The 23,162-nt window shown below is 39.1% G+C and overlaps 2 protein-coding genes across 6 annotated transcripts in view; one reads left to right on the forward strand and one right to left on the reverse strand.

Annotated features, from left to right (window-relative positions):
• The window catches only part of SPATA6L (spermatogenesis associated 6 like), a 31,305-nt gene extending 16,773 nt beyond the window's left edge, over positions 1-14,532 (reverse strand). For 2 of the 5 annotated variants that reach the window (XM_064501532.1, XM_064501531.1), the window contains exons 1-7: positions 14,027-14,532; positions 12,625-12,762; positions 10,657-10,705; positions 9,663-9,704; positions 6,820-6,944; positions 2,215-2,292; positions 786-1,055 (exon numbers count right to left, since the gene is read on the reverse strand). In XM_064501532.1, coding sequence (XP_064357602.1) covers positions 786-1,055; positions 2,215-2,292; positions 6,820-6,944; positions 9,663-9,704; positions 10,657-10,705; positions 12,625-12,762; positions 14,027-14,065 — 741 coding nt within the window. In that variant the 5' untranslated portion in view covers positions 14,066-14,532. Of the gene's footprint in view, positions 1-785; positions 1,056-2,214; positions 2,293-6,819; positions 6,945-9,662; positions 9,705-10,656; positions 10,706-12,526; positions 12,763-14,026 lie in introns of those variants that run through there. The other 3 variants (XM_064501534.1, XM_064501533.1, XM_064501535.1) reach the window with 3 other exon arrangements.
• A 3-nt stretch (positions 14,533-14,535) lies between these two features.
• On the forward strand, positions 14,536-21,786 carry CDC37L1 (cell division cycle 37 like 1, HSP90 cochaperone). The gene is made up of 7 exons (XM_026097490.2): positions 14,536-14,760; positions 15,984-16,265; positions 17,022-17,112; positions 19,186-19,301; positions 19,655-19,777; positions 20,658-20,813; positions 21,636-21,786. Exons 1-7 carry the CDS (start codon positions 14,656-14,658, stop codon positions 21,735-21,737), a joined length of 975 nt encoding a protein of 324 aa, XP_025953275.1. The 5' UTR covers positions 14,536-14,655; the 3' UTR covers positions 21,738-21,786.
• Positions 21,787-23,162: the final 1,376 nt, after the last annotated feature.

Consider the following 23,162-nt stretch of genomic DNA (forward strand, 5'->3'; position numbering starts at 1 on the left):
CTGCTAAAAGATATGCGCAAAGAAATAGGATTGTGGAACACAAGACCAGGACCTAAGCAAACACAAGGTACTCTAGATAGCTACCACTTTAGCTTGGAAGTACTGATCACCTGAGAAACTCTCTCCCTCTTTCTCAGCCAGACAAATACTATCAAAATAAATTGACAGAGCAAAATATTGAGATGGGACAGCCCAGTGGCCCAACGCAAAGCTTGATGAAACCCAAGAAACACTTCCGCTGACTTAAGTGACTAATAGAGAACTTTGATGGGTCAAAATAAAATCAAGGGGACTGACAATCACTGTCCCAGACTGACTGATCTGTCAATAAGTACAGTCAGGTCAATTCCAGAGTTTCAGAAGGAGACACATCTCTCAAAAATATGAAATTACCTGCCCACATATACCTTACTAACTACAGAAATGCTCTGATCAGTTTGTGTCCAAAAGCAAAGGGGAGAGGGAAAAATTATTACATTTTTATCTTATCTAAAAGTATCTTTGAATCCTTCGTTGTCAGTATGTCTTTCCTTTCCTGAACGCGGTTAATCCACCATCTTGATTCACACCAGGTGTCAATGAGTTCAACAGGTCAATTACATACCGGACAAAAAAGAATTTCTGCTTGTATTTTCCAGTTTGCTGCTATTAAATTTCTTCAGTCTTCTCTTGATCTAAGTAGCCCAAGATGGGATAAACAAAAATGAGATAGAAAAAGATGGGATAGAAAAAAATTAATACTATTACTATCCTAACAAAAATCCCCCAGAAATTTTAGGACTTACATGTCTAACTACAAATGGTGGCCTGTTCTCATTTTCTGATTTGCTCTCAGCAGACCCCAAGCTCAGTCTGCACAGCTGCTGCTGGTTCTCTGTGGAAAGTTCACAGAAGTGGTCTCTAGCGTTTGGAGAAGGAGCCTGTGATTTTAATGACCTTGCATGTCTTTTGTAGATCTTATCCCTTTTTGCTGATGTCTTGCATTGTGTTAATGACCTGCTCCTTCGTTTGGGTGATGCAGATGCAGATCTTTGACTCCTTCTTCTGTCTTGAGCCTGGCAGATAAAATAACTGTTGCACAATTATCTGAGTAAAAACACATACGAGTCATTTGCAACCTCCCCACAAAGACGACAGTAAGCTCTAAGCAGAATTTAATTCAATGATCTACTGACCATGTGAGAGCAGAATTTGGATCTTTGTACATACAAACTAAAATAGAAGAATCTGTGATTCTCTACTAGAGTACGTCAAAGTCAAAACAGAAAGAAGTTAGCATAGACTTAGACTCATACAACCCATCTCCATCTACTTTATTTCTGTTGTATAACTTCTAATCTAGGACTCAACCCTCAAATATTCTGCACTGGCCTCCACAGAACCCAGAAAAGGGTTGAGATTACCTTAAAAATGCATTTGTGAACTTAGAAAATTGAAAACTTTGGTTAAAATTTTGCAATCCTGACTTCCACAGGAGCTTATTCAGGTGAACCCTGTAAGGATCTCAGGTCAACAGTCAAATTATGTGAACCAAATCCAGCAGCTGTTACCCAAACATAAGAGCTTCACCTTCTGTGAGTGTTTTGTTCCAGCAGGGAAGGCAGAACTTTTTCTTCACAGGATAATTACCTAACAGATAACCTACTAGATGGATAGCCACTAAAGAAAACACTGCAAGAACTGATAGCACTGTCTCAGAGGAGGACTAACTGGAAGCAATTCAATCTAGATCAGAAGCTGTAGGTAAATGGTGGAAACATATTCACTAAGCAAAAACATGCGAAGAGAACCATCTGTAAAATCTAGACACAAACCACTGGTAGCAAAAGACAAGAGGCAGTGAAATGCCATCATATCAAGAGATCATTATCTGCCAAAATATTACCTTTTTTAGAAAACAAGTCAAGGTCTATTTGTTTTTGTTGTCTTTCCCTGGAATAAGTTACTGTGCTCCCACAACATAATAAATAGGATGTAAGAGCAACTGGGATGCAGACAACAAACTAAGAGAGGGGTAACTTTGGTTCACAGTCAATCAGATTTGCTATTCCTATGACAGAATCTAGGACCCCTGTCATGGCCTTAACTCCTATCACCATTGCTGTGTGGGATCTCTAGATACAAAGGTAACAAAGGATACAATGCTGCAACAAGTGGACTCTATCAGAGGTAGTCAATTTTAACCAAGTCTGAATCCTTACTATAACTACTTACATAATCCTTCCCTCTGTACTGAAGTGGAAGCTCTGTAATGGTGGTTCTTGTGGAGAACTCTATTTTTGGTGCTATTCCCTAAAAAATAATAGCAAGGGAAAAGTTTAAAAACATTATCATTGTGTATATGCCCTCCCCCACCCCCAACATTCAGGCAGAACATTTCAAGTTCTTTGTTGCAAACTCACCAGCAAGGAACAGTTTGCTATGTGGTTTGGCTATGAAAAGCAACAATTTGATCTTAACCTGCACATCCAGCCTACTAGTACTGAGCAGTGATGCAACAGACTCTTTTAATAGGCATAAACCTTGCACAAGGGGAAGCATAATGCACAAGGGCAGCAAGATCAAAACATACACTTGAGACACCAGCATAGTCCTGGAACATTTCCTCATAAAGCCAGGACTGTGAGGATATGCGAGCAGAATGCTTTGGACTACACACAAACGTCTCGATGAATCAGGATGTTCCAAAGTACACTTTCCAAACTGGCGTGAAAAGAGAAGTCCAGTTTTCCTTTCAAGGTAAGTAATGCCATGACAAATATTGTGAAAGACAATTATAACCTGTAGCTGAAAAAAATCTGTTCACTTGACATCAACTTTGAAGTGTGCGTTTTAGCAGTTCTTCCTTCTAAAGGAGTGACAGAGATATCACAGTACAGTACCTGCAAAACATATTTGCCCCTACCCTTGTGCAAAGGGGAAGAGAAAACAAAAGCAGTAGGGATGAAGAAGTAAAGAAATGAGCTCTCCATCATTACAGGCTGACTGTCTAACCAAAAAGAATAATGCTTAGACAGAAGGAAGTAGGCAAGGATACTTTCCTGTACAAAACTAAGTATCTTCCAGCCAGTCCTGCTATTCATCTGGTCTGCCAAAAAGCCTGAGTAATGTATTTCCTATCTTTCTCTGTCACCATTTTGTCTTATAAACATGACATATTATCTCTAAGCAATCATCGGCCAGTAAAAAACAGAGCTGTCCTAATTTCCATTTTGGAAAACACAGCTGTGTTTTGTGTCTTGCAATCCATATTGTGCCTTGCACCCATACTGAATTTTTACCTTAGCTAAATGTATTTTGGACAGGTCTGAGCAGTAACAAGAAAAAAAGTTAATGACATAGTAATCAAAGGAGCACAATGGGATGCTTCTTTGACTGTAAAGTACAAGCTGTCACTCTTACCTCCAGGTTCAGTTTCTTTGCAGTGCCAACCTGCTGCCCCCTACCAGTTGAAAGGAGCTCCCAAAGGAATTCTTGGTATTCTGGCCATAATAATACTATAAAATAGACTGACTGCTACACCATTTTACCAATCCTCTACCTAAGTAAGCAAAAGATAGTTTACAGCAGTAGTTACCTTTAAAAAAACAACTAAAAACCATGCAATCCACAACAAAGGGCATATATTTAACTAAGCTTTTAGCACCCAGGCCACCAGCCTTTCAGAACAACTGCTACTGATGCAAACAATTGCTGCTTAATAGCATTTCTGTAGATTTTAAGGTAAGTAAATAAACCTAGATACCAACAGGCAGGAAAGAACATTCCATGGCAGAGTTATCTCCATGTAAAAACCTTCGAGTCATGCCAGGTTCTTCTTCACTGGATTGAACAGGAACAAAAATAGAAAATCTTTCCCAGCAAGTTCCTTAAAAAAAATTCAGCAGAAAGCAGTAAGGAAGGCTTCAGTTCATCTTAAGCACAAACCTAATGAAAAGCCTCAGAGGTCAGTGTATATCTTTCCATTTGCTTCTCACTCTTAATTCTCATCCAGATCTCTAGAAAGCCATATGTACATTTTCCTTAGATACAGTTTGAAAAGACTTACTGAATGGACTTTGCTTTGTTCAAGAAGCTGTATGAACAGTAAAGCCTATAGGAAGATGCTTGCATTAGTTATAAGCTCAGTCATAAGTAAAGCCAAGCCTTATGCATGAAGTGAGCTGAATGAATTCAGTTGACATTATTCCACCTCACTTGAAGAGGTGGAAAAAAGATGTAAAAAATACTGAAATCAACAGATTTACATCAGCAGATGACCCCATGTCAATGGGATATGGGATACAAACTCTTACAAATCTGAACTATATGAAATCTAAAAACACATAAATTGTAAAACTGGATTTTCAGTCAGTAAGAATCACAATACAAAATTTAGCACAGACTTATATGGAACATATGACTTTGTTTTGTCATGGCACAACTGATTTAGTCATCCAGTTTTGTAACTCAGCAAACCATCTTGTCAAAAATGTAAACGAGACTGAGAAGAACCTTACATTAATAGTATGTTATCTGTACAATGCTTAAAATCTATATTACTACAGAAATGCCCTATTTGCAGTATAAATGCAGAATACTCGGCAGGGAATTACAGAGTGTAAGACTGAGCCTAAAAAAACAAGTAACGGCACTGAAAAAATATTACAATGAATTAACAGAAATGATCAGACAGAGCAGACACCACACAAGTACTTAGATAAACCTGAAATATCTCATGGACTATAACAGGAAAAAAAAGAATGACAATTAAAAGAGGCCAATATTATACATGAATACAGCACTGCTTCATAATAACTATCAGGATTCATCTAAGGAAGGCCATATTAAACAAAACATATCTTTCTGTTATCAACTTTGCTTGTATCCATAGAACTCTGCTTTAGCTAATCAGGCATAATGATGCATTCCATTCAAATGAAATTCAAGAATAAAGAAAAGCATAAAACTATTACATTATTTTAATAGATCCAGACCACTAAAAGCCAGTATTTCTTTGTAAACAAAGTTTCAGCTATGCCTTCTATGTTCGTTGAAAATCCTAGAAAGGGTAGGATGCCACATTGTTTACTGGTACCAATTTACAGAGAAAGTGATGACATTCAGAAGGAAAATGTCTTACGTATCAGTAAACACTGTAAGGAGGAATTAGATAACTTAACAGGACAATAAAATGACTAAGTTCATTGCTTGTAAACTTTCTTCTTCCAAAAAAAGTCAGAATGGGCATAACTAGATAGTAGGAAAAAAAGATATTAGATTTGTTTTCCTGTACTGCCCTGGTAAACTAGGTACCAATTCACTCTATTTCTGCAATTACAAATAACTGTAGTAAGAGATAAAGAGCAGAACATCAGGAAGCAAGTGTGCATAGGAATTTTAATTCTCAATCAATGCACTCCATACTTTCTGAAATCCTAAAACTAGGGAATATCAGAAAAATGAACTTAATGAGACCACTCAAGATCTTTTTAACAGAACGTACTGACTGAAGTCAAATAATGGAACAAATTGCTGGGAGAAATTGTAGAATCTCCATCTTTGGAGGTATTCAAGACTCAGCTGGACAGCAACCTCATCAAATTAGATCTGCTTTGAACAGTGCTTGGATTAGATGACCTCTGGAGATCTGCAACCTGAATTATTCTACGGTCACCTTAAGAGCAGGAAATTATTCTCCTCTTCTACTCTAACAGTCTGACAAAGCATCTAGATTTTCAACAGCACATCACACTGCTTAACCTGATCAACTTGAAACAATCTGTCTTCTAAATAACATTATAAATAACTAAATAACATGAAAAACGTGCTTCAGCCTTAGTAATATTCACATCTCATGAAAGGAAATCAGATTAGCTACATATCTGTCTCATAATTTACAGTCACTTTGATATTTCTTAAGGACTAAGTTAAAATTCATACAACATAACATTTGGCTAACTAGAAGATGTATTTCTACATTTCTGTTCCAAATGTATGGTAAGAATGACTGTATTAAGCAGAACTTTCTAATAGTTACTTTTAAAAAGTCCTGTATCTTTTACGCTAGCAATTTATGCAAAAATCACTTTTTCATTTGAAATAATGACATTCCTAGTCTGTACAGTAATCACAAAAACTTTCTGACTATGAATAAATAGAAATTTGAGTCTGCAGGAGGAATGCTCCTCTCTGCTTCTGCTCAGAGCTATTATAAACTGCACTCTAGTGAAATGAATAAAATTCAACTCAAATTTATTGCTGCTTTTGCATAATACAATCCATAGTGCAGTGAGAGGTAAGAAATGTATTTTTTTTAGGCTTCTATTGCTGCTTTAGGAAACCATTCACCCTAGCAAGAAAATGCAGTGGAAGGGTTCACAAAGATATAAATGTGTAAGACTCTCAAGATATGAGTGAAAACAGAGCAAGAGTGATAAAATGAGACCTGTACATGGAGGAAAGAAAATGGACAGAAAGCTGGCATCCTTTTACGCAACCAGTGCAAAGAAACCTGAAAATCTGATAATTGCCTGGTCCCTTCACAGATTCTGAGAACAGAGGTGTGTAAACAAACATCAGATTTTCCTACTGCATCTTCTATCCTGCCTACACAGAGAGATTTTTCTTACTTGTCCATGACTAACATGTAATTGTTAAGCTAATACATGTCTGATACATTCTCTGCGACATTTCCATAGGAAAAAGAGCACCCAAGCATCTCCCTCTGATCAAGAAGACTTGAAGCGTATTCAATCTCCAGTCCTCGCAAAGTTGCTACTAGGTGGCTGCTCTCCCTTCTTCTCCACACATGGTAAATATCACTTACAGGCAACTTACTGGGAAATGAGAAGATGTCTTCATCAATAATTCTCTGTCCACACCAGGATATGCAGGAGTCAGCTTAGGCTCTGGGAACAGAAAGTTTCGAGTATTCTCTTCATAAAATGCAAGGTCATCTCCTACTGGAAGAATTAAAAAAAAAAAAAAAAAAAAAAACACAGAAAAACCATTGCCAGGGTTGTTGTTACAGAACTTTCACGAAGAAATAGATGTGCCATGCAAACTCAGTAATGTATGAATGCACTTGACAGAGTGCTGCTCCTCTTGTGCATAAAAGATACAGTCAGGAATAGGCAGGGGCAAAATGGAGAGAAACCATTTATGCTTTCATTAGTTATGAAAGATTTGGCTTAGCATAGCAACAGTGCATTTTGACGCTATCGTTAACATTCCATCTGTCAGGTGTGCCCCAAACCATTTAGGGGATAGGAACGACTGCAAGGCTTGAGGTAGACTGCCTGGTTATACTGTACAGAATGTCCAAAGCTGTGACCCCAAATTAAAATCTGTTCCTTATTTTACCTACATTACAATCCAACCACGTAAGAGATGAACACCAGCATCTCCTGGTGAGATTAGAAGACGAATGCCCTCTTCAAAATAATTTCTATGGAGTATGTATAATGTATGGGTTTATACACAGCATGCTAAATGTTAGTCCAGCTGGTTTAAGTAGAGGTCTTCTCAGTGCTCTCATTATGACTGGGACTGCCCCCACTGAACAAACAACTAACTACTCAAATCAGATGCCCCCAGGAATAATACAAAAAGATTGATATGAGATTACAACATTCCAATGTTTGTGCAGCAAAAGTGTCATCTTAAACACGGTATTGAAAGACAGTCGCCATTGCTTTTAAAGTGTATTCCCTCCAGAGAGCCAGCTATGTAGTCAGCATCACATAAATGGCTACGCAACCACAGAACATGGGACTTACGGCCCACTGACTGAGGGCGTTAAGTATCCACATACCACACTTGCCTCTAGGCCTTCTCTTCCTTCAGAGCTGCATTACCTGAGCTCCACATGAATGGAGACGAGGAAGGTCAGTTTTGCTCTGCATATGTAGCACAGCCAGGGACAGAAGATACTTTCATAAGCATCCTCTGCAGCAGAATTGTAAGGCACACTCTCAACTGCCCCGCTTAGAAACTAGCAAGAATTTTGGTTTACTGAAATGACCCATTAGGCTGACCCCAATGTTACACTGTAATGTTGTGTTCTGCATACCACCAGGTAAAAGCTGCTACTGCCTTTACGTTGATGCATTCTGCATCTTTACAGAGGCAAGGAGACTTGCTCCCTTCTAATCAGGCTAACCACAAGCCCTGCAATTTGGTGATTTCTAGACAAAACAATGCTAATAAGGAAAGAAATTTTCAGAAAATGGTAATAGAGTAACACTTCTGACCCTATTCCAAGTTTGATCTTTAGTTAGTCACTTTAGTTGTAAGGATTGTCTTTTCTTATCCATTTCAGCTTGTCAATGACCAGAAAGAACTCTTAATATCCTACAAAATGAACATAAGCAAACAGTCAATTTCACTGTATGCAGACTGTCTTAAGATACCAGGAAGGACAGAGGCTGGCACTGATTCCTCTTATAAGAAATACACTCAGACTTTTTTGGAGTAATTTTTGAATTAATAAAGTTGAAAAAAAAGAAACATTTTCCACTGTAAAAAAAGCAAAAACAAGAGAAAAACTCTCAACTGCCTATTTTTTCAGAGGAAAAAAAAAAAAAGAGAAAGCGAAAACACCTGGAGTTTGATTCAGGAAAGACATGTAGGTGCTATCCAGAATAAAGACCTGGTGTCCTGCAAGACCAGAATACGCTGATAAGATCATTAAAACCCTTACCACTTTTTAACGTAGTCTCATCTCTTTTAAAGCAGTGAGAATACTGAATATACTTTCTGTCCTATCAAACACAGAGAAAGCCTGCTACACTCAGGGAACAAAAGCATTATACACTACATGTAGCTACAGGAGGTTCTGATATCCACAAAGCTTGAATGGAAGTAACCCTGTGAGAAGACAATGTTCACAGCCTCTGGACTAAGACAGACCAAAGGTCTTTCGGCCTGGCTTAGGATTTTATATATGATTTATATCATTTGATTCTGTGCATTTCCTTCTCTCTGTATCCATGCATATTTCTTTAAGGTGGAATGACATCACAAATTACCCTTTATTGTATCAGCAACCTTTGAAAACAAAAGTCAAAGCAGAAAGGGAGAGATGAACATTTGAAGCAAAGCATTTTGAAAAATAAATACAAAATGTATAGGTGATATTTATTACACAGGTAACATATAGTATATTTAAAATTTGCCATGATAGAACAATAACCACTTTTTTACAAAGTAAACGCTACCTGCAGTTTTAGAATATATAAAAACACTTCATAATCAGTGACCTTAAAAACAGCACTCATCTGCCACCCAGTGTCCGTTTGCTTTTTTTCCTGCCTTATAAAAAAATAGAATATGAAGTCTGTAAAAGACCAACACTATTATCTACCAAGATGAATTCTATTCATGTTCTGTTTAAACATTGCTGGAAACCTAGAAAACAAGACAAAAGACACTGAAGCAGTATGAGTGACCTTAGCACAGTATTCAATAAGTTTAGTCAGAACAGGGATTTTTTTTCCATCTCAAGTGCACTCCCAGGAATATATATGAGGAAGTGAGGGGGAAGAAGGAAATGGGGTTGGAGGAGCCACTGTAATCTGTGAGCAGAAAAAGTTGGGAGACATGGTATAAAACTAGCATTCACTGATACTCTTTTCATTGTCAAATTACCTAATATGTTAAAACATTTACTTGCATATTACCTGAAGATACAAGCTGAGTTAATTCAAACTTCGTTACATTACCTGGAAGATGAAAAACAAATTATAGCAGTGTGGTTAAGTAATTAGAATAGATTTACTGTTTACTCCTGTGACATAAAAATTGAAAACTAACCTGATAGGAAAAGATGGAAGAAGGACAGTAAAGGAGAAAGGAAAGAGGACAGAAGGTAGGGGAGAAGGGAGACAGACAGATTTAGAGCTAGTCCTTATTTCAACAAGTTCCTGAAGAATTTATTGTAAGAGTATTATTAATACTTTAAAAGAAACAAGTAGAAAAAGAAACAAAGAAGTATCAGCACAAAGTAACCCTCTATGGCTGACACCTGATGGGATTAGAGGATAATGGGGCAGTCACTGCATCAGTGGCTTCTGACTTGACCTTCTGTTGAGCTTACAAGAGTAGCTTGGTCCAGGAGGACAAAAACCTGAGAACAAACACATGCTAACCAGATTAAAACTAAGGAATGCTAACTGTTTAAACTAACAACAGCACCTGCTTCTGTCCGTATGACCAAGGAAGTCTGGCTCCATGGGGCAGGTTACTTGCAGTGAGGAAACAGAATGTTGACAGTACCAAATTTTCCCCCACCCCCCACACTCCAACAATAAATAAAATTTTAGTTTTAAAAGGATTGTCCAGTCACTAAATTCATGACACATTTACAGACTTCAAGAGAAAGCACTGCAGATGGGGGAAAAAAAAAAAGAAAAATAGAAAAAAACAGCCTTGTCAGGTCAGCCTAGTGCTACACAAAAGTATCAGAACACAGCCTGGCCTAAGAATGGAAAATGCCATTCACTCTACAGGAGGTGCAGACTGCCACCTGAATGGGTGATTCCAGAGCAACATGTAAGGGGAACAATGTGTACCTAAGACAGACAAACAAGCAGAGAGACAGACCGTGTGAATACAGGGACCTACTTTGTAATTTTTTAGTTATTCATCTATTCCAAACATTTTAATTATACTTACTTTCAAGCATCTCAGTTACAGCAGCAGGATCTACAGCACTTTCAAAGACCTTCAGGAAAATAATAAATAGTGAACAAAACCATTATAACACTAATTAATTTAACAATCTAGCATTCACAGAAACACTTCAATACATTTTGCCTGTTGTTTGTCATGCTGCCACTAAGCAAAATCAAACTAAACTAATACTATACATCTATTTATGTAAATGGTATATGTTCTAAAATGTCACTTATATTTACATTTTTTTAAGTATGTGGTATTTTGGGAAAATTAATTTAAATATGAAAATGTAATTACATCAACTTCACAACAGTCTGCACTCTACAGGAAAAACCCTCATGCTTGCAGTACCATACGTACAATTCCACTAAAATAGCAGAAGCACAAGTGCAATTAATGCAATTAGATGCAAACACATTTTCCTGTATTTAGTTGTAATGCATTTTACTACAGCAAATTTTGTCCTATTCAAAGATATTCTTCTTACTCCTTGGAATGAAATTCTGATCCTTTTGCAATGAATGAGAATTTTAACACAAATTCCAGCCAGGATTTCACGTTGAATGTTCTGCCTCTCTAAAGAAGCTGCCCTCTGCTATATCTCACCCATTCTATCGTTTTTGGCAGCTTTTCTGTTTCTCATGGAACTTGCCAACATCCTTCTTCCAATAATATTGGTACTTTCAGACAATATTTTATTGACAATCTTTTTGGGTAGGTCTGTGCAAAGCATATGTTTTCCCTGAGAAATAAAATGTGTTGCTTCATGCCAGTTAACACCTACCAATGAAAAACACCAGTTCACAAACACATCACTATGAGGTAAAACAAGCTATGAACTTATCTAGTGTCACCTACTGCATGATAATTACTCTGATTCTTCTCTTCCCACTAGGTGGATGTAAGAGAAACTATCCTTCTGTAAAAGTGGGTATGTTATTTCATTTTTAACTTCATGTCAAAATGTGGAAATGGGCATGTATTGCAGAGGAGCTGAAAGGCTATGTGTTCAGAGCTATGTTCACCCCAAGATGCAGTAAAGTCCGAGTGGAAGTTATTTTGTAGCTTTCGTATGTGTTAACTGCAGCTTTTCACTTGTGTCAACAATAACCTCAAGGGTCAAGGGAAAGTAACCACCTTCTCTCTTCGGCAGAGGAAGGAATGTTAGGAGTGATATGAAAAGAGTTTCAGAGAAGCAGAGACACTCAGTGGTATGAAGAAAGAAGGGCTTCTCAGAATGGAGAAGAGTCAGAAATCAATAAATAAGGAGAAAAAGATGCAGTTGTTCTAAACTTTGTCTATTCCTGTTTTGCACTGGTTTCAGCATGGTTCTGCTTTTCAACAGATAAAGCCATTCTGCCCTAACCCATTTTTCCAAAAAAGTTTTTTTTTTAAAAAAAAAAAGACTCACAACTAATGAGCATACAGTAATACAGTACAGTACACTACAGGAAAATCACCCTGAAAACTTGTGTTCTCACCGATTTCAGATGTTAATATGGCACATAAAAGGGTAGCAAAAGCATTTGACTATTATTTATTTGGATCTTCATTTAAGTCATATGTCTGCTACTATAATAAAAATGTTGAAGAAGTGATAGCCATATTAGAATACAGATACCATTTTGGTCACACACACAAAAAATTTAAAACAGCATAAATTCAGAGCAATTATCCTCATATGCTATTGTCATTTCTGAGATTATACAAGAACTGTCTGCAGGATATGCCCTCCCATAACTACCGCTATCAATAAAACCTCACACTGTAAAATCTTAAAGCAATGTTAAAATCTATTTCTTTTTAGCAATGGGTCTAATACTTCATCACATTATGTTGAAATGCATACAAAACAATAATTACCTACCAGTTGCACAAAAAGTTTGGTTATGCAGGAATTACAGCTTGTACAAGGCACAAGGCACTAGATCTCCTAGCCTAAAGCATGTAACAAGTGAAAGTCACCTTTTCAAACAACATCTTCTCATGAAACAAGAGAGGGAAAACAGGAGGAAGGCATTCTGTCTCTTTGTATTGACCCAAGATGCACACACTGAGATAAATGTCATGTTTCTCTGGCAGGAACACACCAGGACATGTGACCTTGTGAGAGAAAAAAAATACATATTCGCATTATATTCTTAATTTCAGTCTTGCACACATGCATCAGACTCAGTCTGCAGGGTTACCACTCTCCTTCTCAGAAGGGATTCAATAGGCCCTTGGCTTCATTTACACTAGGGGCAGTTACAGATTGGGTCTTCTGCACAGGGGCTTTCTGAAACGCCTGGGAACAGCAAAGCACATATGTCTGTAAAATCTGCATCTCAATTCATGCTAACAAAGCACATAAGCTCTTTTTGAAAACTTCACCCTGGCACCTATTTCAGCCAAAATATTTCTACATTGTTTTAAAAAGTCATCGTATTTTATCATTTTATGTCATTTTATATCACTTTAATGATAATTTATCAGTACTGACATTCCAAAATGTCAGTTTATCCTTAATATTTTACCTGAGAAAGCTACAGACCTGTAAGCTCTTGAAGATACACTCACAAATTAGTATCTATACATTCAAAATAAATACACTTGGCATAAATACATACGCAAATTAGTGGTTTAGCTCTTTAACATCCCTCTTTGAAATTGGTGAGAAATTTAATTTCACTGTTGCAAACACTAGCCATCTTTTTAGCAGCTCTATATTGTTTGCAGGACTCTTCAATGAAATGATACTCATATTGTTTAATTTTGCATTACAGATTTTTCTCATTTTTTCATAACAGATAGGCTAAATTCCCATTAAAAAGGTACAATTTGCAGCTTTACAATCAACCTCCTATTGATACAAAAAACTGCTCTGGTATCATCTAAATACTCTGCAAGGGCTCTGAGATCTACAAAGTTTCCACTATATTTATGTCTTTTACAGTAAAAGTTTTAAAGCATTATGAGTTCTCACATTTTATATCTGGGACTTTTATTTTTTATCAGTTCCCTGCAACAGGGACCGATTTCATTGACCTTAGCATTCCACACACCAGAATATTTGATATCTAAAAGTGGGTGAACTATTAAAAACTATGAACTTTGAAAAAAGAGCCAAAAAGCGTGTGGTTGAGAAACTTGCGACCACGATACATATACAGTGTACATACGATATATACACAGCAAGTACCGGTCCGCACACGCACAGCCGTGTGTCCACCCCGGTGCGGCACCTCCGGGTCCTGGACTAACCGCGGCGACAGGTCTCCACCGCCCCGTCCGCCCCCCACTCCCGTGCCGGCTCCCTGCGACGACCTCCCGCTGCTCCCTCCCTCCCTCCGGCCCCGCAGCCGCGGCGGCGCCGCCGGCCTCTCACCGCGTGAATCCGCAGCTCGACCACCACCTTCAGCGGCATCGCGGCCGCGGGGCTTGGCGGCGCCCGCGGCTCGGCGGCCCGCGCCGCGTTGCCATGGCGACCGCGCCGCCCGCCCCACCCCTAACGAACACCCTAACGGTCGCCTCGCGCGCGCCTGGAGGCCGCGTCACCACCCACCCCCACGGCAACGCCTCGCAGCGCACGCATACGTCTGCAACACATACACATATGTATAAATATACATATATATATATGTATATAACGTGACGGCTTTCTGCGGCAGCCTCCTCCCGCGAGAGGGGCCGCCGCCGCTACGGCTGCGCCGCCGCGCCCGAGCTTCGGGGACGGCCTAGGCGCCAGATAACGCGCGCCGCGGCGGCACGGGGGGGCCCGTCGCGCCCCCGGCCCCGGCAACGGCTCCCCGCCGCGGCCCCCTCCCCCCCCGCCGCGGCGGCTGCCGCAGGCCCCGCCCGGCCGCGCGGCGCGGCGCCGGGGGCGGGGGCTGAGCGGCGAGACCGCGGCGGCCGGGCGATATTGCCGGAAGTGGTGCGCGGCCACACTTCCGGTGAGGTGTGCAACCGCCGGGGGCGGCCGGGGCGGCGATCGGCGGGGGCTCGGCGGCGGCGGGGATGGCGCTGTGGCTCCCGCGCTCCCGGGACTGCGGCCCTCCGCCGGAGGAGGACGAGGGGCGGCGGCCGGCCCCCGCCCCCCGTCAGCGCCTGCCGGAAGTGCAGGTACGCCGCTGTCCGTGCCCCCTCCCCCGCCGCGGGGCGCGGGTAGCCCCCGGCAGGGGAGGCCGCCGGGCGGGCGCCGCCGCAGTGCACGCCGGGAAGGGGGGGCGCTGCCGGCCGGGGGAGGCCGCCGGGCGCCGCCGCCGCGAGCGACGGTTCCGCGTGCGGTCGGGGACGGGGCTCGGCCGCGGCGCTGCCCGAGCATCCTCGGGGCGGCGGGGCAGGGGCGGGTGGCGCCTCCCCCCGCGGGTCGGAGCGGGTTGTAAGTCGCTAAGAAAAGGGCCTCTTCTTCCGAGAAGGTGCCATGGCCTTAGTTCTTGGGCCACCAAAGAGCGAATTCTGGCCTCGTCAAAAAGATCTGCTAAACTGCTGAACCGGAGCTGGCGTGAGAGGGTTGATTTACCTGCGTTAAAGTTTCCTTCACGTAAGGTTTCACAGCTTGTCCTGACCTTCGTGTCCCTCTGCCAGAGGTTATCAGCAGGCAAATTTCAAAATACAGCACCAGAAGGCTGAGGACGTCATGCCTATGTATGGCCTTCCTCCATTCTTGCTGGGAAGGCAGGGCATACGCTTTAGAGGGTTTTTTTCCCCTAACAACTGACTATGAATTCCCAGCATACATCTGCAGGCTATATAAGCACTTGTGGCATAAGCAGTCGCTCTGGTTCCCAGCTGTTAGTGGTGACCTCCTCAAAAGGACAAAAAAATTGACAAAAAGGAGTGCATGCTTATGCTGGGCCTCAGCTTTTTCATAGCTTAAATTCCAGTTGAAGATGGTGGCCATGCATGGAGATAACATTAGTCCATACTGGAATGCAGGCAGTAGTAGTTACTGTCCTGTTATGATCTGGCATCACAGAACTTTCTTCATGGATATATATATTCAAGAGTATCCTTATAGGTGGCTGTTGTTAGCCTTGCAACTCAAAGACAGCCAGAGGTGAGTTGGGGGTCCTTTCATCTGTATCAAAAACATTTCTACACTGTGGAGACCATGATTTTGCAAATACACTTTTACAAAGTTAAGATAGCTTGAAGTAAAAATCTTTTTAATAAAAAGCATTCTGCTGTACAATGCCATGCTTAATCACTGTAGTGAATGTAATATAATTTCTAATGTGCCTTCCATATCAGCATTATCTTTGGGAGTTAAACCTGTTTGCTCCTATACAATTGTAAACTGTCAGTTTTCCCTCCATAAATAACACGTTTTGTTTTCCTCACAGACATATAGCCAAGGTATTGAATTAGCCTGCCAAAAAGAAAAAGAATTTGTGAAGCACTCTGTAGAATGCACGTGGAATCTAGCAGAAGCCCAGCAAAAGCTCGGTAGTTTAGCACTGCATAATTCAGAATCCGTGGATCAGGAATATGCCCAAGCAAAGACTGAAGTTTCAGAATTGAGATGGAGAGAGGAAGAGTGGAGAAGAAAAGAAGAAGCACTAAACCAGAGGGAAGGACAGAATCTATGGAACACAGATCCTGTTAGTAAGGAGGTATTTAATAAGGTATGACCCATATCAGTAGGCAAGAAAACAAATATTAGCCTAATTTTTCATCTCACTTGTTTAATAATCTTGAATGTCTTCTGTGTCTGGTACAGTGCTTAATCACAGGACTGTGTTAAATGGGTATTTTTCTTATTTTGATCCATGAATGGAAGCAAGCTGCATTAGTATTGCAAATCTGGATGACATTTCTTTAAGTGAAGATCAGAACTTGCATTGCTTCTGTATAGCAACTGTTGCCAAAGTGAGGCTGAACGATAATTTCTTCACATAGCCAGTGTACTTTTCAAATGTGCCAAATTCTCAAACATGGAACAGACATACAGTTTGCCTCTAACAACCTGACTGCTATAATACAGCTTATTTAGCACAAATTCTCTTCTGAGTAGAATCCCAGCTTTGTTTTTGGTTTCATGTGAATTTGAGCAGTTAGCGCATCTTTTCTCATAATTCACTGATACGGCTGCAGCAAGGCTGCCATGTAGATGATATTCATTGTTCACAGATCAGTAAGTTCCTACCTGAAGACAGAACTCTGTCAGTGTTTCTTGCTCAGTAGAATATAATAAGAGTTTTTAACTCTATTATAATCAGCTAATGTACCTTTTTAAAAAAAAAAGAAAAAGAAAAAATTTGTCAGGTATATGACATGACCCTAATCTTAGAACACTGCTCTTTAAATAATAATGTAATAAAACATAATATTCCTTCATAGCAAAATAGGTATGTGATAGTTATAACTTTTATCTTCCTTAGAGTTTTATTAATCAAAAAAGAAAAGAAATAGAAGATGAAGATGCATCTGAATCATTTATGCAGAAACATGAACAAAAGATTAAACACTTTGGTGAGTGTGCTCCTTCCAATGCTTTGCAGTTTAACCTTCTACAGAATTTGTGTAGGTTTGCTCCATATTACTGTATGGAGTGAATACTAGCAAATTAAACATCTGGCTATCACACTGTCCAGTTTCTATTTTAACTCATCAGGACAGACAACCATTTTAAAGTGAAACAAGGTATAAACTACAGAAGCCTGTTGGTTCCTATGACCAGTAAGAACTTAACATTTTCTTAAAAGAATGTTCAAATGAGCTTAACTCCTGAAAACTAAAGTTCTAGCAACTTTTTCTGCTGTTCAGTGGAAAAGGACAGAGACATCTATGGAAACAGAAGTTCTGTGTATAAAAGGGCTTGTGATTGTCTGTAGCTGTCTCCTTCTAACACACAGTTTTCTGGTAGATATTAAGCTGTAAGGGGAATGACTGATTAAAGGTAAAAGTTTGTATTAAGAGTATGCATGCATGAAATTCTGCATTTCTTAAAATTATATTCAACTATCCACTAGGTGTCACTTTAGCTCTGTCGTAGTCGAAACAAATTGAGCACAACTCTGATCTTGTAAAGGAAACTGAAATTTTGATGGTTCTGTTAAGTGCTTTCCATTCTTGGTTAGAGAGTGGTTCCAGTCAATGGTGTAGTATAGCCATGTTAGGAATTCCAGAGCAATCAAGAACAGGACTGACCTGACAAAAGTTCCTTGTACAACCACTTTTTAGTAAGCTACTTGGGTTCTAGGGATCTTAAACTGTGCTAAAGAAAAGGTTTTTGGCCCCTTGCAAATACCAAGTGAGGCACAACACTGTCAGAGCACGCAAACAGCAGTGACAGGCACAGATTCTCTCAGATGTCTTAACTGTGAAGTGTAATGACAGTGTAATGAGAAGGCATCTACTGTGTTACGCATTTCAGCAGAAAAATTGGGGTTTGTTATTGGGCTCCCAAGCTAAGAATTGGGTAAAATTACGTTGCTGTCTAAATTGAGATTAAACTGTTACAGAAACGACTCTGTTGCAGGAAGTCATCTTCCCCCTCCCCAACCTCTGAACTTCAAAGCCATGTTGTTGTTTTACCTCCATCATAAAAAGAACCAAACGTTAATGATCTTAATGTCTGCTGCCAAGGGATGGTGTAGACTTTGCTAGCCGTGGAGCCTGCGTTCCATTTCTGAATCCTACTCTGGCTTTCAAGCAGTAAAGCACTCATGCAGACTCCCTCTGACAAAACAGCCAAAAGAAATATTAGCTGGTGCTTCCTCTTTAGGTATTTGTTTGCTAAAATTAAGATTAGCTTAGGTCACTACCACTGAATTATCTTTATCCCAGTTATAATTATACATTGATAGAAGGGTCAAGCTCTATATCTGGTACTTGTTGACAGTAAATGAATCAACTGTTCTAATATATGTATGAACGTCAGTGATACGTGAAGGATAATTTTAAAAAGCTGTCTGTCTGAATATTGAGTTCTGATTTTTAACCTCTAGCTCTTTACATGAATGTAGCTTCGTGCTCTCCCAATTCAGTCTTCTGTTTTACTTTCAAATACTGACATGACTTTGCTCTTTTGACCTGAAATTAATTCTGTGACTACATTCAAATTTCCTAAAAACTTAGCAAACCATTTACATTTAGAAGCGCTTTGTTTCCAACTAATTACACATTCTCTTCATGCTTTTTTGCAAGCTCTTAGTGGTTTTGTTCTTGTCAGAATCACTGAATTTCTACCCATAAACTTTGTGAACTATTTGATAGTATAAATAGCAAATACCTGTAACACTTTTGTGTATGAGAACTGTTTAAAAATAACTTACTTTCAACACTGGTAGAGATGCATTAAAATATAGTTAACTGTTACTGTTAAGATTTACCTTTAGTATCTTTAAAGTCTGATTTTGCCTTATGGAAATGTTCTTTCAGTGTTAGTTGGATGTCTAAATAAAAACTAAAATTAACTGCATGCTGTTATGCTCAGGATAGTGAATTTGGAAGGTGATTCTGTGACAGTGTATCAGTGCAAGTGACTGCTGCATTAAATCACTTATCCATTTTGAAAACCTTAATCTATGTTTCTCCTATTAGGTATGCTGAGCAGATGGGACGATAGTCAAAGATTTTTGTCTGACCACCCGTATCTTGTATGTGAAGAAACATCTAAATATCTTATGTTATGGTGTTTTCATCTAGAAGCTGAACAGGTATGAAGAGGATCAAAAATACACAGCAAGCATATTGATTGAGATATATTGGTTGAAAATATACAGCAAGTATATTTGCACTACAGAAAAGCTGGCCAACTTGATTAGCTGTTTAACTATTCTTCCCGTCCTTTCACTACCTTATTACCTTAGTAAGGAAAACCTCCATTCTGCATTGCTGCACGAGGACTAGTCCCAGCTAATAACTGTCCTTTTACTTCTGCTAGCATCAGCGCTTACCTCTTTAGGAACCAAACAAAAAGGAAGTTATGCTGAATTTTAGATATGTAATTTCTGGAGATAACTTTAAATTTAATCTTTCTAATGTCTTCTTTTTTTCCTTCTTTTCTCAGAAAAGAGCTCTGATGGAACAAGTAGCACACCAAGCAGTTGTAATGCAGTTTATTATAGAAATTGCCAAAAGTTGTAATGTAGATCCAAGAGGCTGTTTTCGCCTTTTTTTCCAAAAAGCCAAAGTAAGTAATTTTCTGCAGTGATGGGAGAAACTCATGATTCTGTGCAAGGATCAGTGTTTAAAGGAGGTTTTCTCCTTACAATAACAGGCTATATATTTTACTGACTGACTCAGGCTTATGGGGAAGTATTTTGTTAGCAGTTCTTTCTCTAGAAAGAATATTTTGGTGTAAATCCAATCCTGAAAATGAATGTTGAGTGGATTTTGTTTATCCCGGTAGTAAAGCAAAATACAGCATGGCGGCAACAGGCGTATTACAGAGATGTAATACCTGAATAGCAGCAGAAAACATGGATCAGTTTAAGCACTGTTTTGGCTAATTAGCCACTCTCTTTTCACAGTTGACCTATGTGTTTCATACGCATTTCACAGTTGGTCCCAAAATATCATCCCTTCCTTGATAATCAACAGGGCAGTCCAGAGCTGTGTGGGAAAAATGTGGGAAGACTGAAACTGTGGTTTGCTGTAGACTGCAGTTAGTTATTCAAGACTCTAATGGGCCTTAATACTGCCTAAAGGAGTTCAGTTAAAGTGGGAATCAAGTTGTGCTTTGCTTTTGAACAGAGCACTACAATGAGCACCTGTTCTACAGGTACTGGCCCTTGAGTTGGAATAAAGGAATAGCTAAAATTAGATGCGTCTTTTACATGTCCTCAGATGAATGAATGACTTCGCTTCTACACAGAAATACTATAAACTGTCTTTAAAAGAAATCTGACGTCAATTTTCCATTTAAGCTGACTAACATTATTGTTGAATTGTTCACAGTATTATTCCCCATAGAGTACAACATGCATCACTAAATGATTTTTTTGCAGTGTGTACGCTTACAACTCAAAAGCAAATGTGGCTGAAGTGAAAATATTTTTTTTTCTTGGCAGACAGGAGAAGGCTATTTTCAAGCTTTTAAAAGTGAACTTGAAGCATTCAAAACAAGAGTGAGAATCTGGTCACAATCACATGGCTTTCAAACTATGTTACAACAGGATCCCAGTGTCTGTCCTGGTTTTGTAGGAGAGCTCGCATCTTTGTCACAGGTAGGCTTATTATTTCCACAAATTAATTTAATTAAAGTAGGGTTAGATTCTGCTTTGGAAATCTCTATCTCCTGAAATTTAAAGAGGATTATTCCTAGAACCGCTACTGCTTGTGGTATCATGTGTGGTATTTTCAGTATGCAAGGCAGATAAAGGCATGCTTTCTACTTCCTGGAATTCAGAAAGCATCAGCATAAGGTCAGAAGCATATGTTGGTTCAGTGCCCTTGAATGCTTTAAGTGCTTTAAAAAAGAAAAGCATCGTAAAGCTGATCATATGCTATAATTATATATACACTCTTTATCACAAGCAGTGAAATGAGCTTTCAGTTTAAAATGACTAATCCTATTAATAGAATCCCACATGTAAGTAAAGTCCAAGGATAATCTTCTGTTATGATAAAAGGAAATTGACGGTACTTTGGTCTTTTGTTTCAGTATTCGTGATGGTCACATCTTTGACTGGGAGCAAGTTTTAAGACTTTTAAAAATCAGATATTAGGGAAGGAGTCACAGTTGAAACTACTTATTTGAAAGAATTTGGTTAAGGTACCTTTTAAGTAAGATGTAACAACAGAATTTTAAGTGAGTGTATAGCAGTGGTACAAATGAAGAGACCCAAGTACAAGCTATGCCAGATTAGATTTAAGGAGCTTCTTGACAAACTGTGATAATACTTTTAAGAACTTATTTTCTTACTATTGCACATTTATCTCACCTTAAGCTGGATAACAGGAAAAGTCTGACTTAAATTAAAAATCTGTCTCTCTCTCTCTCCCCATATATGCACTTATATAATCTGTCAATTTTTCATCTGTTGCAGAATGCAGGTGGTCTACAAGATTCCATAAATACAAATATCTGCAGTTTAAATTCTGTGATACAAAGAGATGAGGAAGAATCCAAAATGATGGACACTGTATAGTACTGTTAAGACTGAGGCCAAGTACTCTTTTTTTTTTTTTTTTTTTTTTTTTGTTAACAAAGAAAAGAACATGGCTATTTTCTTGACATTATTTTTCTGGGTACTGCACTTTATTTTTGGTGTCTGATTTTTTTTGTTTGTTTGGGGGGGGATTTTGAAGGGTGGGTAATCCAGAAACACTTGTAATGTTGTTTGAAAACGTGCTGCTAGGTTTTTGGTTGTCCTTGAAGAGCAGGGTTCTCATATACTGCCGAATGTGAAACTGGATGTGTTTTCTGCTACTAACCTTGCCTTTCATGACTTTAGAAATCAAAGTATGAAAAAGAAAAAAATCTGCACAAATACAATGTTTACAAGAAGTGGTGGATTCTTGGCAGAATCTGCTATTGTCTTATTACAGATGTAGACATGTCTTACTCTATGAATATTGGCGATCACAACTGTATTCATGCTACCTTGCTGACATTATAAGCTCTCAAATCTGGTTATCACTAATAGCAATAAATCAGTATCTGGTATCAGTATTTCAGATCTGGATGGATTAGATTAAAACACTGGCTTTCTACCTCTACTAAGGGGATTTAAATGTTACATTGTGCTTTCATTAAAAAAAAAAAAAGTTTTTGTCCTATAATGCAAGTAACATTTGTCTGTTTATGAGCACTGGGTTTTATGATCTTTGAGAGTCCAACTCTCTTTATTTCTAAAATGAACTTCAGATTTTTTTTTTAAACAAAATCCTATTATAGGGAGACGTATTTGATAAAGGGGACAGGGGAGAACTTGAGGTACAAGGCTTAGGAAAACACTTCACTTGCAACTTGCAAAAGCTTTGTCATGGTCCACATAGGGTTGTCTTACAGGATTTGAAATGTATTTCATATGCTTCTAAAGCTGGTTTCTGAAATTGCCAGCTCAAGCACTTAGAAAGTGATATATCTTTAAAAGCTTTCTGTTTTAGGAGCCTGAAGAACAAATACTGTTTCCAGAGGAGGCCTTCCACGAATCTCTGCAACCCAAAATGCTACCACGCTTTTCTAACTTGCTACTCTTACGGCAGTTCTGTCTATAAAATAAATTCTGCAGCTGGAGTACTCCAGTGAAGAGAGTTTGTATCTCAGATAGTGGAATAGATATACACTCTTGGTCCTTTACTGTACTGCTCTGATTGTGGGCAAGGTCTGGAATGTATCTATATTTCAATAGTTCAGTGACTAACACAGCCTACCTACAGTTGCTGAATCAGGCAAAAGCTATGCTGAGCTCTAGCTATTTTCAGCTGTGGACTGTAGTTGTGATATAACAAAGTCTTAAGCCTGCAGTATACGCCATAGCAACTATTAGTACAAATGCACTAATAGAAATAGGGGCTGCATATCCACTGGTGGAAGTGCCTTTTCTTATTCCTTGCACTTTTGTTCTCCA

The sequence above is a fragment of the Dromaius novaehollandiae genome, chromosome Z (genome assembly GCF_036370855.1).
Source record: "Dromaius novaehollandiae isolate bDroNov1 chromosome Z, bDroNov1.hap1, whole genome shotgun sequence".
In the NCBI taxonomy this organism is placed as follows: domain Eukaryota; kingdom Metazoa; phylum Chordata; class Aves; order Casuariiformes; family Dromaiidae; genus Dromaius; species Dromaius novaehollandiae.

Bases quoted from the DNA above. Each gene is read 5' to 3' on its own strand.
- CDC37L1 (XM_026097490.2), top strand. From the start codon at position 14,656: ATGGCGCTGTGGCTCCCGCGCTCCCGGGACTGCGGCCCTCCGCCGGAG. The intron at 16,266-17,021 runs GTATGACCCATA...TATCTTCCTTAG, and splicing joins GTAAGGAGGTATTTAATAAG to AGTTTTATTAATCAAAAAAG. The intron at 19,302-19,654 runs GTATGAAGAGGA...TTCTTTTCTCAG, and splicing joins TTCATCTAGAAGCTGAACAG to AAAAGAGCTCTGATGGAACA.